Source organism: Pezoporus wallicus, unplaced genomic scaffold (genome assembly GCF_028554395.1).
Source record: "Pezoporus wallicus isolate ANWC-B61680 ecotype Strahan unplaced genomic scaffold, APGP_CSIRO_Pwel_v1 contig_5261, whole genome shotgun sequence".
NCBI lineage: Eukaryota > Metazoa > Chordata > Aves > Psittaciformes > Psittacidae > Pezoporus > Pezoporus wallicus.
In genome coordinates, this window is record NW_026642423.1 from 3,887,069 (window position 1) to 3,899,711 (window position 12,643).

Genomic DNA, 12,643 nt, shown 5'->3' on the forward strand with positions numbered 1-12,643 from the left:
TGCATAACAACAAATCATTGTCTTCCTGTTAGAAATTCAAAGATACAGCACAATTCTAACATAGTCACTCCAGAAAACTGGCTTATTTATTTAGTCCTTTCATGTCCATAATCCACTTGCAGCGAGAGCACAAGAATCAGAAGTGTTGTAAGTTTTGGCAACCCTGTAGGAATAAAAAACTAAAATACAACATGTGGTTTCATTCTGCACTGCCCTCTGATTTACTTACACTCCTTGAAGATAGACTTCATTCATTCTGGGTGTTTTTCTATACTGTCCTTAACAACAAGTCTACAAAACTCATCAAAAGTGATATTAGGCAAAACGCAGTTCTTTCATGCTATTCTCCCCTGACCAGCAAGTCAAACAGATGTCGCTGCTGTACATACGTACGTAACCATTTAGGCTGGAAAAGACTTTATTAAGATCCTCGAGTCCAACCATTAACCTAGAACCAGAAGTCCACCACCAACCCCCATCTACAACCTCCAGAACTTCCCTGAGCAGCCTGTTTCAATGCTTGACAACTCTTTGCTTGGTACTTGAGATAAGAGACCAACCCCCACCTCACCCCACCAACTACTTTCAGGTAGTTGTAGAGAGCGAAAAGGTCTTCCTTGAGCCTCCTTTTCCCCAGATTAAATAGCCCCAGTTTTCTCAGCTGCTCTTCCTAAGACTTGTGCTCTAGACCCTTCACCAGCTTCATTGCCTTTCTCCAGCACCTCAGGGTCTTTCCTGTAGGGAGGCGACCACAGTGATTGAGGCATGACCTCACCAGTGCCAAGTACATGGGGCAGGAGTACATACTCTTGCGAACAGGTAAAGGAGTTCTCAGAAATAATTCATCAAGCTTTTCTGAAATTCAGTAGAGGTTCTGGCCCCAGGGGTGCTGGTTATGTCATTCCATTTGAATTTCCTTTCCTAGCACAGACAAAATCTTCAAAGTAATCTGGGGGTGAGTAGAAACAGAGGCAGTTAGTTGAAGGTGAACTACCAGGTAAATTCATAATTTCTATTGAAAAAAAATAAAATAAAAAGGGAGCAAGTAACCACACAGCTGAACCTGTGGGACCAGCTATACTGAGAGAAGCCAGGCTGAGAGCAATGTGAAAGCATGCAGTTTACTTGTTCAGCAATCTACTCCTGGCAGCAGAAACAATATGCATTTATATTTACAAAGACAATCCTCCTAGTGATTTTAGAAACAGTAAGCATATACTTGGCAAAGCTATCCTAAAATACAAAAATATCCTCTATGAACAGTTGTAATTTGAGACAGAACTTTTGGTCTTGCACTTGCATCAACAAATAGAAGCTTTAATTCCCTACAGGAGGAAGGAAGATTGTTCCTGGTCTAAACAATCTTTCCTGGCTAGTCATGCCTTACTAGATTGACTGAGTCTAAAGCAATTTGACTTTCTTCTCCATACCCTTCTCAGATATGCAATCCAAGGGATGACTGGATGAGCACCTCGGACATGACAGTTCTGCTACGCAGCTTTATCTGTATCAGATTTATGTCTCTTGATAAGCAAGCGTTTGGGTATTTACTATAGAGAGTTGGTTGAAAATACTACTGGTCAACGACCATCAGATGGTAAGTGGTTCTGTGCAACGTGTACTTATCTATTTCATAGGAAGATGAAGGAGAGGATGAAGGAAGGTGGGGAGAAAGAAAAGAAAGGGGAAAAAAAAGGAGAAATAAAGGTCTAGTAAAAATATCACTAAATGAAAAAGCACCGCATCAGATCATATTCCCTGAAGCAATGACCACAAAAGATGAGAAATCAGTGTCCTGAACTGCGAGCGAAGAACTCGAATCTCAAAAGAAGATAGCCTGTCTCATGCTCTATCATTGTGTCTCCTATGGTTTTCCAGCCTGATAACTGCACATACATCTGAGTCTGCTGATGCATTTTGTCTGTTAACCAGTTATAGAATATGATCAGCATCTTCGATGTGGCTATAAATCTTAACCTATAAAAGCAGTTGTGTCAGCAGGTTTTCTTCCCTGCACTAAGCTAACAAGATCTTTCCCCAAACAGAAAGATATTCCAATTTCCCCCTCACCACCTCCAGCATCAAAAGCAATTGGTTTGGCATTTGTCTGAAAACATCCTCTATTGCAGTTCTGGATAATCTGCTATAATCACACTGTTTCTGGAGCCACTGCTGTAAAGGGGCAATGAGAGTTTACACATACCTCTACATGGAAATTTCCATTTAACTCATCCTAAATCCTTTTCTGAATAGGAAATATTAATGTATGTTTTCAAATCCAGACAATATCCTTCCTAGTTCAGTACCTATTTTCTTAGATGGAGTCTTTACAGGAATTTCAAATAAATGTAATAAATTTTCATTTAAATACATACTTTATGTTTCAGAAAGTAAAAAAAAAAAAAAAATACAATAACAAAACACCCAACAAAAAACATGTGTGTTTGATAGCTGTGAATTTCAGCTGAACCGACAGCCTTGGAGTGCCCTGTCACACAGGAACTTCAATCTGTATGGGATACAAAATCATTTGATCTGTATGGGATAGCGTCAAACACACTCACGTGTCTGAAACAGCTTTACTGTTAAAAACATGGTTTTATGCTCCAAAGAAACAATGTTAATTGGCAGACAAATCAAAGGTAAAAAAAAGAAAAAGAGGGCTAAGGGGGGGTGGGGGGAGGGGGAGGAGAAGAGAAGAGGTCAGCTTGACAAGCAAGGCTTGACAGAGAAGTTTTGAAGTGCTGGGGACAAATTCGGAGTAGTAAATTCCCTCTAGGTAGAGCAAGGTAATTAGTGCCATTCAACACCACAGTGCAAACTCATTAAATTAGCCACTTTGGCATCCACTGCATATAGGAGATAATCTTTAATGCGATATTTCAGTATTTTTTGTCACTGCGTCCTGGCAGAGGGTTTGCTGCCCTACAACACCTGATGTCTTCCACATGTCCCCTACTAAAAAGTCATTATTGCAAGCTGCATTTGCCAGAAGCCAGTGCAAGGTTGATGTTTCTGGGACCTCTCCAGAAGAGCATGCTGCACAGGACAGTTATGCTCTAAAAATGACAGAACAGAGCCTTTCACTGGCACAAGAGTGTCACATTCACGTAACTTTGCAATCAAAAAATGCTTAAGCAGTAGCGAAACCACAAACCTCTCCTCCAGCTGTCATCTTCTGCTCTAGTATGCAGGGTTAGAAAGGAGCTGAGGTGAGCAGAGACCATCCAAAGAACCACAGGCTATTCTGCACACCTTGATGTATCACAGCAAGGTACTGATGGGTTTTAACACATATGCAGCAGCACGTGAAATTCAGATGGCCTAAGCTGCCAGTATCCCCAGACTTTTGTTTCAGTCAAACAATGACTCCTGCTACTCACACAAAAAAGATCTCAAGCTTGCTTGTAAATGAAAACTTTACTTCTACAGTTTTCTGCCTTGGGAAGCAATATAAATCAACTCTCTTTTCAGATCAGGTTTTCTGCTTCTGAGGCAACATTTGCCTAAAAGGTGGAATGGACAGCCAGCTGTTCAGCATCATCTGAATTTCAACCTAGAATAGGCTAACAGGTAGAAATGACCCAGCAGTCACACGTGTACGTTTGTGCAGGATTTGGTTCATACGTGTTCGCCATGCACATGTTCTCTCATACCTCAGGACTGGATTCAAAGCTAAAATGCTGATAGAAATCCTTTCTTCTGATTCAGTCAACTTAACACCAAATACTCTGGGTTTGTTTACATATAGAAGCCTTTAAGTCTTTCCAATGTCTTAAAGAAAATTGTGAATAATGGGGAATAAGGCTCTTACAGTTGAATTTATATCAGCTGAATGCTTTGGTACAGGTAGGTGACTTCCTACTCCCAGACTCACATTGCTTCTTTCTTACACACAAAGACCCCTACATAAAGTGTTATCTCTTAGAGATTGTGCACATTTGGGACATATGTTTTCTTCTAGCACTCTTTCCTTCCTGGCTTGTCCAACAGCCTATCTCTAGTGACATTTTTCCTCATTTTATTTGAAACTCTTTTCATATTATTAATATAGTTCTTGTGGCAGAAGTGGAAGTGGTGGATGAGCCTGTATGCTGTTTGACATCACATCAAAATACAGTTATGTAGCTGTACACCAGCTCAGGATCTGCTGCAGATATTCTGTCAGTATAACAGTAAAGATGACATTTTATAAATGATCAAACATCTTCTGTACGGTGCCGGAGTGCCTGACTTAGAAGTAGCCAAGACTGTGAAACTATAAAAGCGAAACTTGTAGACAGGTATTGCTTGGCATATGCAATTTGCCAGAGAGAAATTTGAATGGCACATTTATCTAAAAGGAATAAATATTTCAACACTCTGTAAAACTTTTATGAATCTCTTTATTTCTTTTCTGGCTTGCTTCAATCTCATGCCTTAATTCTGCACAACCGTTTTTATTTCCTGTAATTGCAGAGGCACAGGAAAAAGATGAAGACTTAAATGATATCAGTGCAAGGTTACAGCCTGCAAGTGACTATGAAATCTTCTTCATGTCATAGTACATATAACCACAATCTGACATGAAAGTAGTGCCCATGTAGTATTTCACATGGACTAGAACCAAAACACTTTCAGTTACAAAAGTTTCAACCTTCAGTTTGAGTTCCATTTGTTCCCCTTCTGTTTGTACTGTACTAGTTAGTCACTGCAGAGGTTTGTTTATCATTAATACAAGAAAACTCTTTGAAAACGGATGAGGCAGCCACTTTGGAATAATGTCAACAAGGGCAGTTGGTTTTGATTTATAGGTTTCAGTTTCCATGTCCACTGGTAGGCCAGGAAAAGGTTTCTTTCCTTAGTGACTATCCATGCACACTAAGCTGTTGCAGGTTTATACTTTAATGAACAATAGTCCATAGTGCCCAAGCACCGAAGTAGGTGGAGAAGCAGCACTTAAAAAAGCTGAGTAGATCATTCAGATGTACATACAGACCATAGCAAGGATCTTCCTGTGAAACCATGTGAATCAATCCTAAGACCCAAGTGCAGTGATGAGGCTACTAAGAGTCCTGGAGCTATACCTCTGTTCAATGGGATCATGTGAATCAAAAGTTTTAAGACACTTTGCTCTTTCATTCTGCTCAGATGAATTTAGGAAGTCTTCCAAAGAGGAGTTCTTACACTTATTATCTTATGACCCCTTTTCTGCACCCAGCAGGAGCAGATGAGTATCTAAGCTAAATGGGGAGATGTACAAGTACAGCAGTGTCACGTTATGGTGACTTGTGACACACCACATTGAACTTTGAGCAAAATGCTGTTATTCCCCTGAACTGTCCCCAGCAAAATCTCACCTGTCTCCACCACTGTCTTAAGACAATTTTTACCATTTTGGAAATAAACCCACAGCTACCTGAGAAACAAATACTGGCCACTTGTTTCCTCATTTGTGGACTTGTTTTTGCTTTGTTCTAGGGAGGTCTTTTTTCTTTACATTCACATTTTTTCTGTAGTGATAGGTCTTACATCTGCAGCAGTACACCTAGATAAATATGTGGCTGAAATGCCCCAAGACAACAACATTTATAAGCTGCTCTAAAGCTCATGTGACAAAGGCTGCAGATCATGTCTTAGAGGATCATCACCACATGCTACGAATAAGAGTGCCAAAGGAGATACTCATGCAAAAGCAGTTAAAGCAGCAGATGAGTTCTCTGCTCTCTGGATCTAAAAAGTCACGAGCAGCACTTCCCCCAACAACTAGTTAACTTGCCTTAAAACTAAAAATGAACTCTTTAAGGAAAAGGTAGCACCATTCCTAAATAAAGCCCTGCAGAAGATCTGAAGTAGCTTTGTGCCCTCCAGCAGGGTGGGAGGTTTGTAGTATCTGACTTCCTTGCACATTGCAAGAAGCAGCAAATAGCTCTGTGGTGGGTTCAGCTCTGAGGAAGCTTCATCAAGTGAGCTAGATGGCTGAGCACATCCCTGAGCAGAAAGGCAAGAATAACTACTGAAAAAATAAATGATGGCTATGCATTTTGCATTACATTCTCACTTGTAAAACTTGTGCTGGACACCCCCTACAGCACTGACAGCATCAAGAGAAAGCTCTGAGAAAATGTGGGTTAAGATGTAGTTACTTACTATAGGAGCAACCAAAGACCTCCACTCTTAGTCCTATCCGACCACCAGCGTTCCACTTAAGAGGGATGAAGCGCAAGAAGCGGGCTTTCATGGAGTGCAGCAATTTGTGGTGAACCACACTGTCAGCGTTGCTGTTCCCTGTGAAAACCTGAAAGGAAAGGGAGCCTTAGTGAGACATTTAGCACTAAGAAGTGCACTCTGAATGAGTCCAATAAACTACTAAAAATTATATAAATTGATTTTCAAGTTCTATTTTAAATGCTGTGTCACTTATGAAGGGAAAGGAGGGAAAAGACAACACAAAGAGCACCTCACAGGAGTGAGGAGTATAAAGGGAGTTACAAAAGCAGGTTGTAGATGGGAATGTTAAAGATGCTACACAATTTCTCCAAACCCAAGAAATTCCTGTGCACCACAATACTCCACTGGCTCTTAACGTACCCACAGTCCCTTCACTGCAGTGAACAACAGTGTATCCAGGGTATAGAAAAAGATGGTCTCAAGGCACTGAGGTTGGCCAGACCCTGTGAAGATGAACAGGAAAGCATACACCTAGATATGCCACAGAAAACTCCAGCAAGAGAGGAAGAGATGAAAGTCTGAGTCAGCACACAAGAGAGTCAACATTTTGACTGTGTTTGCACTCAGGAGATTTGAAGCTTGCAAACAATAATAATTTAACTTTTTTCTTGCTTATTTGATTAATTGTCTGCAACTTGCAAGCCAAAATTAATGGCCCTACTCAGAATCATCACTTAACAAGAGGAAACTCTTATGGATGAAGAATGACAGGAGGATTTCAAAGACAAACCTTAAGGCAATCATCCAAGCTCTGATCCTGCCTGAAGCTTTTTCAGTTTATCTTTACACCTTTACCCTGTAATATCAGTATAGAAATCCCATAGGCCTGCAATCTTCAGAACATTTGAGTAACTCAGCTAGGATTTAAATTTGAAGCTAACAGTTTTGCAAAACATGAAAACCAAGACAGAACTCACAAAAAATAGTGTCACAGAATGGCCGCATTTTTAAAAGCAGTCCTTCACTTTGTAAGTGTAAAATTTTATCACAATAACTTGAACCAGTTTTAAATGCTTCTGCAAGTTAAAAGCTGGCATCATTCACCTGTGCAATATAATTGCAAGCGCAGATTAGAATAACCCCAGTAAGGTAGACCTGCAGTTCATTCCTGATGGCCAAAGGATGAGTTAGAGAGATTTGGGGTTTCATCTCCACTCTGAAGAAAAAAGGACTAATTAGCCACTGTTTAAATTTTTACTCAAATTCAAGCATTCCATCTTTTTCTACATGTTGTTTAAAATGGTGTAAAACTTCAAAATTACTAAATTTGCTTTACTAAACCCAGCACGTTACTGTTTTATTGGAACTATATTCAATGAAAAATATCCTTGAACATTTCTAAGGCACAATACCTTCAAACCATACCATGCTTATTTCCTTTCACCTCAGAAACTCTAACCTGGGAAAATTCTCTTCTACACAGTAGGCCTTACTTTCCACCCAATCATGAATGCAAAAGGCAGCATATATCTTAATTTCTAAAGCATGCTCTGCAAGTGGATTTCACTGCTGGCACTGCTTCCCTCTGAAAATGAGCCTCAGTTACCTCTGTGAATGGAATAATCACCCTTAAAAACATGATCTGTAAAATTATTTTTATTAGGAGCTTATCAGGCTGAAAAGGGTATACAATTTGGCTACCCCACCTGTCCCCAAAGGTTTGCTTATCCTGAATCTGTTATTCAGAACATTGTATGCACAAGATATTGTTTTCTACAAGTATGATGTGATGGCTAACTAACCTCTCTCAAATACAGCTATATGATATAAATAATTTTTTTGGATTAGGATTCTTGTTCATCTTAATGCAAAATCAACCACTTTCAGCAGCTTTTCCCATCACATGGCCTTGAGGAAGGCCATAAGTAGCACTTCAGGATGTCCTGGGCTTACCTATATTGCTTTCCAGATAGCCAAATTCAAATACCAGCAGACTATTTCACAGTTTTTCTTCCTTGCACTTCAAGAAAAAAATCTTGTTCTTCTCAGTAATGAAACTGTCAGCAGAGAGCAAGTCTCACAGTCACAGAGCTGTGGCAGTGCTCACAATTTTATTAAGACACTCAAGAATATGTAAGATTGATAAAGGGAAGTGTTGTTTTCTGTTTCCTTAGAAAGCTCATCTTCTTGGAATCCTGTGATTATGTAAAAATATCACCTTTTGGAAGATAAAAAAGAAAGAAGGAAAACGAAAGAAGAAAAAGAACAGGCAGGGAACAAAGGGTTTTCAGTCTTCCCAACTGTGAAGAAAAGTTTCAAATGCAGTGACTAGAATACAAGCAAAAGGTGAAAATTAAGAGACAAAAAAAGAAAAGTACACCTTAATGCAGCAAGGCTGTGAAACAAAGGTCTGTGTTGTTTTTTTTCTCATAATTCTCTCGCACATAAGACTGTCAATACTGCACAATGCATCACAGGCCCACAAGGTAATAATTTTTGGTTTATATAAAAAGAAAACGATCTCGGAGAAAGACCAAGATGAAAAGCACAGCACCACTAGAAATATCTCTTTGCAATTAGAAAGTAATGGGAATTATGTGATTTGTGAATACAACTGTGTGCTAAACAGCCCACACATTCCTGCTTGGAAAGCAGGTAAGAACACAGCCCGTGCCAGCACACAGTGCCATTCTGGATCAGCGGGTCCTCATGGCTGCTGGAAAACCAGAGGCAGTACACAACTATGTATAACTGTTGTCAATGGCAGCCTTGACACCTCTCTTGCAGGGCAAACCTATACAGCCATATTTTTTGCAAAGCTTGTGCAAACCACGCACCCAAGCACAATGCACAGGAGTGTCACTGCTGCTCATGCACACGGAGGCAATCCTCTGCCTCCAGGCAGATGGTGTGCACAGCACACTTCAGGTACTGCCAGAGCAGTCACAGGAGCTTTGTGGGTTTCCAGGTAAAACAGAGACAGCTGTATCCCACCGTCCGCAAGCAGACCAGAGATGCCCAGATAGCTCCCTTCAAGACACGTCAAGGGAAAGCCAGAAATACTTGCTTCCAGACTTCAAATCAGTTGACAACAAATCTGATATGCAACAATGTAAAAACATCCTTCCCACATTGAAATAGTCATGTCAATAAAAATAAACCCTTCAAAATTCCAATAGATCCCTTACAGCAATGTTTCTCAAGCTTCTCTAATAACCAAAGAGCCAACAAAACGTGCAGGGGAAAAAATCAGCAGGCAATGCTGCACCCATCGACCTGTGCCTATGAGATGGTTTTGCATGCAGCTAGTACATCACTGCTTGCTGCTAACTGCAGGGTGTCACTATGTATGCCTTTAGGACTGCTTTGATTTTCACTTCCAACTCCCACTGCTATACAGATCAACTTCTGATGCTTTATGGACCACCTGTGTGCTGCAGATCATTAACTGGATAACACCAATTGCCACAGATGGTCACTTGAAACTTACATCCACAGCTGACACAGAAATAATCCATCCATTAAAGAAGATGAAACAAGGATGCAATACCAGATTTCATAGCCCTGGAGGTTCAAATATTGATTAACAGTAAACTTATCAATGAGAATGGCAGGAATACTTTCTCTTGAGAAACAGCCTCTATTACAACTTGTCGTTGATAGGGATTACTTCACAGGAGCAAAACGACAACCTCGTGAAGAAAATAAAGTACCCGCATGCTATTTCCCATGCAACCCAGTTGCTCTGGGAGGGAGCATATAACACTGAAATCTGTGGTTTCTTACAAGCATGTAAACGGACTGATGATTAAGCTGAGAAATTCTGTTTCTGGCATTCTGTGGGGCTTATAAATCAAAAAGCTCCCCTGGCACCAAATATTGCTGCCAGCTTCTTGAGGGCAAAAGCTTTTCCCTAGTGCTAGCAGCTGCAAGGTTAACAGCTTGCCGTGGGCAGGGCTACCTCTCAGACCAAGTCTGTTTCGCAATGTCTGGCTGCATGGTGCTTCGCTGCGACACAGACCATGGCACCACAGTAATATTTTATGAGGCTTTTTCTATGAGGCAGCAAAGGCAGGTCCCACTGGCATGAAGAGGTGAGGTATGAACAGCTGCAGTGATTCGGAGCAGGGTCTAACCAGCTCTTTGGCAGCAGCTGTGGCACACAGGGAAGAGTAAGAATGAAAGAAGGACAGAAAACACTTTTCCCAGTGCTCAACCCATCTGGTTCATGGGTCATATTAAAGTGGAACAAAATAGAATTCTAATTTAGAAGAAGAAGAAAGCTTTCAAAACAAGTTTAAAACTCAGAACCACCATCATTACCTGGAATTTGGATATATGTCTCCCTCAAGAGTCATACAAAAATTCAAATGATTAGGCTGTTTATACAGCTCTCCCATTCAGAGGGATCCCAAAAGCTGTTCAAGGGCAGTTCAGGAAAATGTCACGCAACTGTGGTAAAATATGACAGTTGTTTAGTAACCTTGTAGATACATATTTGTTTCTCTATCTCATGTATTAGTTCAGATGCAGATCACACCTGTGAGATATGATGTGCTGAAATTTAGATGGCCCTTTAGCCAAAGTATTAGACTCCACCTTTAGACCTGCAAGTGGAAATTGGGTGCAAGGAAAAAGAAAAGTGCCTGCTCATGAGAGTCTAATCAATTCAAGAGAGCATCAGATACGGGATTTGATTTCCCTCTCCCCTGCACATACAGTCTGCACAGCAAATGGCAACTTATTTACAGAGCTGCAGAAGTGGTTCCCATAATGACTCTGCTGAATATATCTTGCTCTCCCACTTTGTTAGGCAGGTAATGGGATAGGTTCAAAATGAGTATGCAAGCAGAAACATAGGCACAATCAGCTCTGAACAGTGAGCAGGCAGACCTGAGGTTAACTACCTTCTAGGGGAGATATTTTAAGACATATTGAATACTCTCATTTCTGCCAAAGTCATTCTGATGAACTCAGCTGAGGAAAAAAATCCCCATCAGATTATGAATGTGCAGAGGGCACATAACACAGATGTTAGCAATTTACAACATTTCAACCTTCACTGAAAGAAATACAAGCACAGAAAAGAGCACCTTCAAATCTCACCCAAGACATTGTTTTATGCTGTCTCTGGCGCCTAAAGAAATAAGGGAAGGAGCACACTTAATTCAAGCTATCCAGCAGCTTAGTGAAAGAACCAGAGCGAGATAAAAAGCAGCTAAGCCTGTCATAAATCCCAAAACTGCAATACTTAAACAGTGGCATTTTCCCTTTTAGACTTACTTCCTTGAATGAGAAAGATCATGAGCTAGGAGTTAGCACTAGGATACAGAACATGCTTCCTAGTGTACGCCTCCCAGGACCTCCTCAAATATTTGAGTGTACATGTACTTTAAAGAAAACATGAATTCCTGAGTAAGAAACAACACAAAAATCTGAAACAGGAAGTAGAAAATATTGCCTAGCTTTTCACATTTTCTAGGTTGAAATAAACTCTAACTCAAGGAGAGCTTTTATCTTTTCCAGAGGCAACAGAATTTCACTTCTGCTCAAGTCTGTATTGCCCAGGATAGAACTCAGTGAACCTATTGAGTGTGGGTATTAATTCCAGGTCTTGGGGAAGCCAGTGACTGAAACCAAGGTACGGTAGTAGTCCTGCATCTCTGCTTGTGTTTGTGGAAAGGGACTGAATGATATCATAATAAGGACACAATACAACTACAAACACACCATATAGAAACTCAGCAGCCTCTTGATTTTAATGCGATGCTAGAGGGTTTTTTTTCACAGAATAGTTATACCACAGCAGTGCCTGCTATCAGCACCTTGGGTCTGGACAGAGTTGTGGTGACTTCTGATAACAATAGAAGTTTAAAAAATCCATGTAGTTTCTACTGCAAAATGAAAGCAACTGTCAGTTCAGGCAATTCTAGTAATATTCCCCCCTCACCTCAGCCCAGCCCTTAGGAAAAGAGATTACTAAAAGATACTGGGGGTGGGGAACGGGAAAGAAAAAAAAAGACAACTTCAAAGTCTAAATGTTCTTTTTACAGTTTGCCCTTTTCTACATGCTGTGCATGTCAATAGTGAAATATGCTGCTTTGCTTATGAAATGGGAAAAAAGTCCTGCCTGACACATCAGAACAGAAATGGTAATATCTTGTCATGAAGAAACACAGTGAAATGGCTTTGCTGTCATATTAATCACTCTGTGTCCAGACTGCGAGCTGCTGGGAGCTCACCTCAGAGAGTTAAGAGCAGCTCTCCAGCACAGAAGTTCATGGCAGGACCTGGCCTCTGGGAGTTACCCTCTTTCGGCATGTGGCCTTAAAACTCCTTTTGCTATTAAAGGGTGTCAGGCCATGGGGAGAAGGAATGGACAACTGCACAGCTCCTTAAAGAGCTATAGTTTGGATCTTCGTTTTCACCTACTGCACATCCATCTTTGGCACATGGATGGCAAACGTATGAATTGCATTTTCTAACCTCTGTT

The 12,643-nt window shown here is 40.6% G+C and overlaps 1 protein-coding gene across 2 annotated transcripts in view; it reads right to left on the reverse strand.

The window, feature by feature from the left end:
* The window catches only part of CNTNAP5 (contactin associated protein family member 5), a 298,904-nt gene that overhangs the window by 152,050 nt on the left and 134,211 nt on the right, over positions 1 to 12,643 (reverse strand). For both annotated transcript variants that reach the window (XM_057430057.1, XM_057430056.1), the window contains exon 4: positions 6,130 to 6,277. In XM_057430057.1, the coding sequence (XP_057286040.1) occupies positions 6,130 to 6,277 (148 nt within the window). The remainder of the gene's footprint in view (positions 1 to 6,129; positions 6,278 to 12,643) is intronic.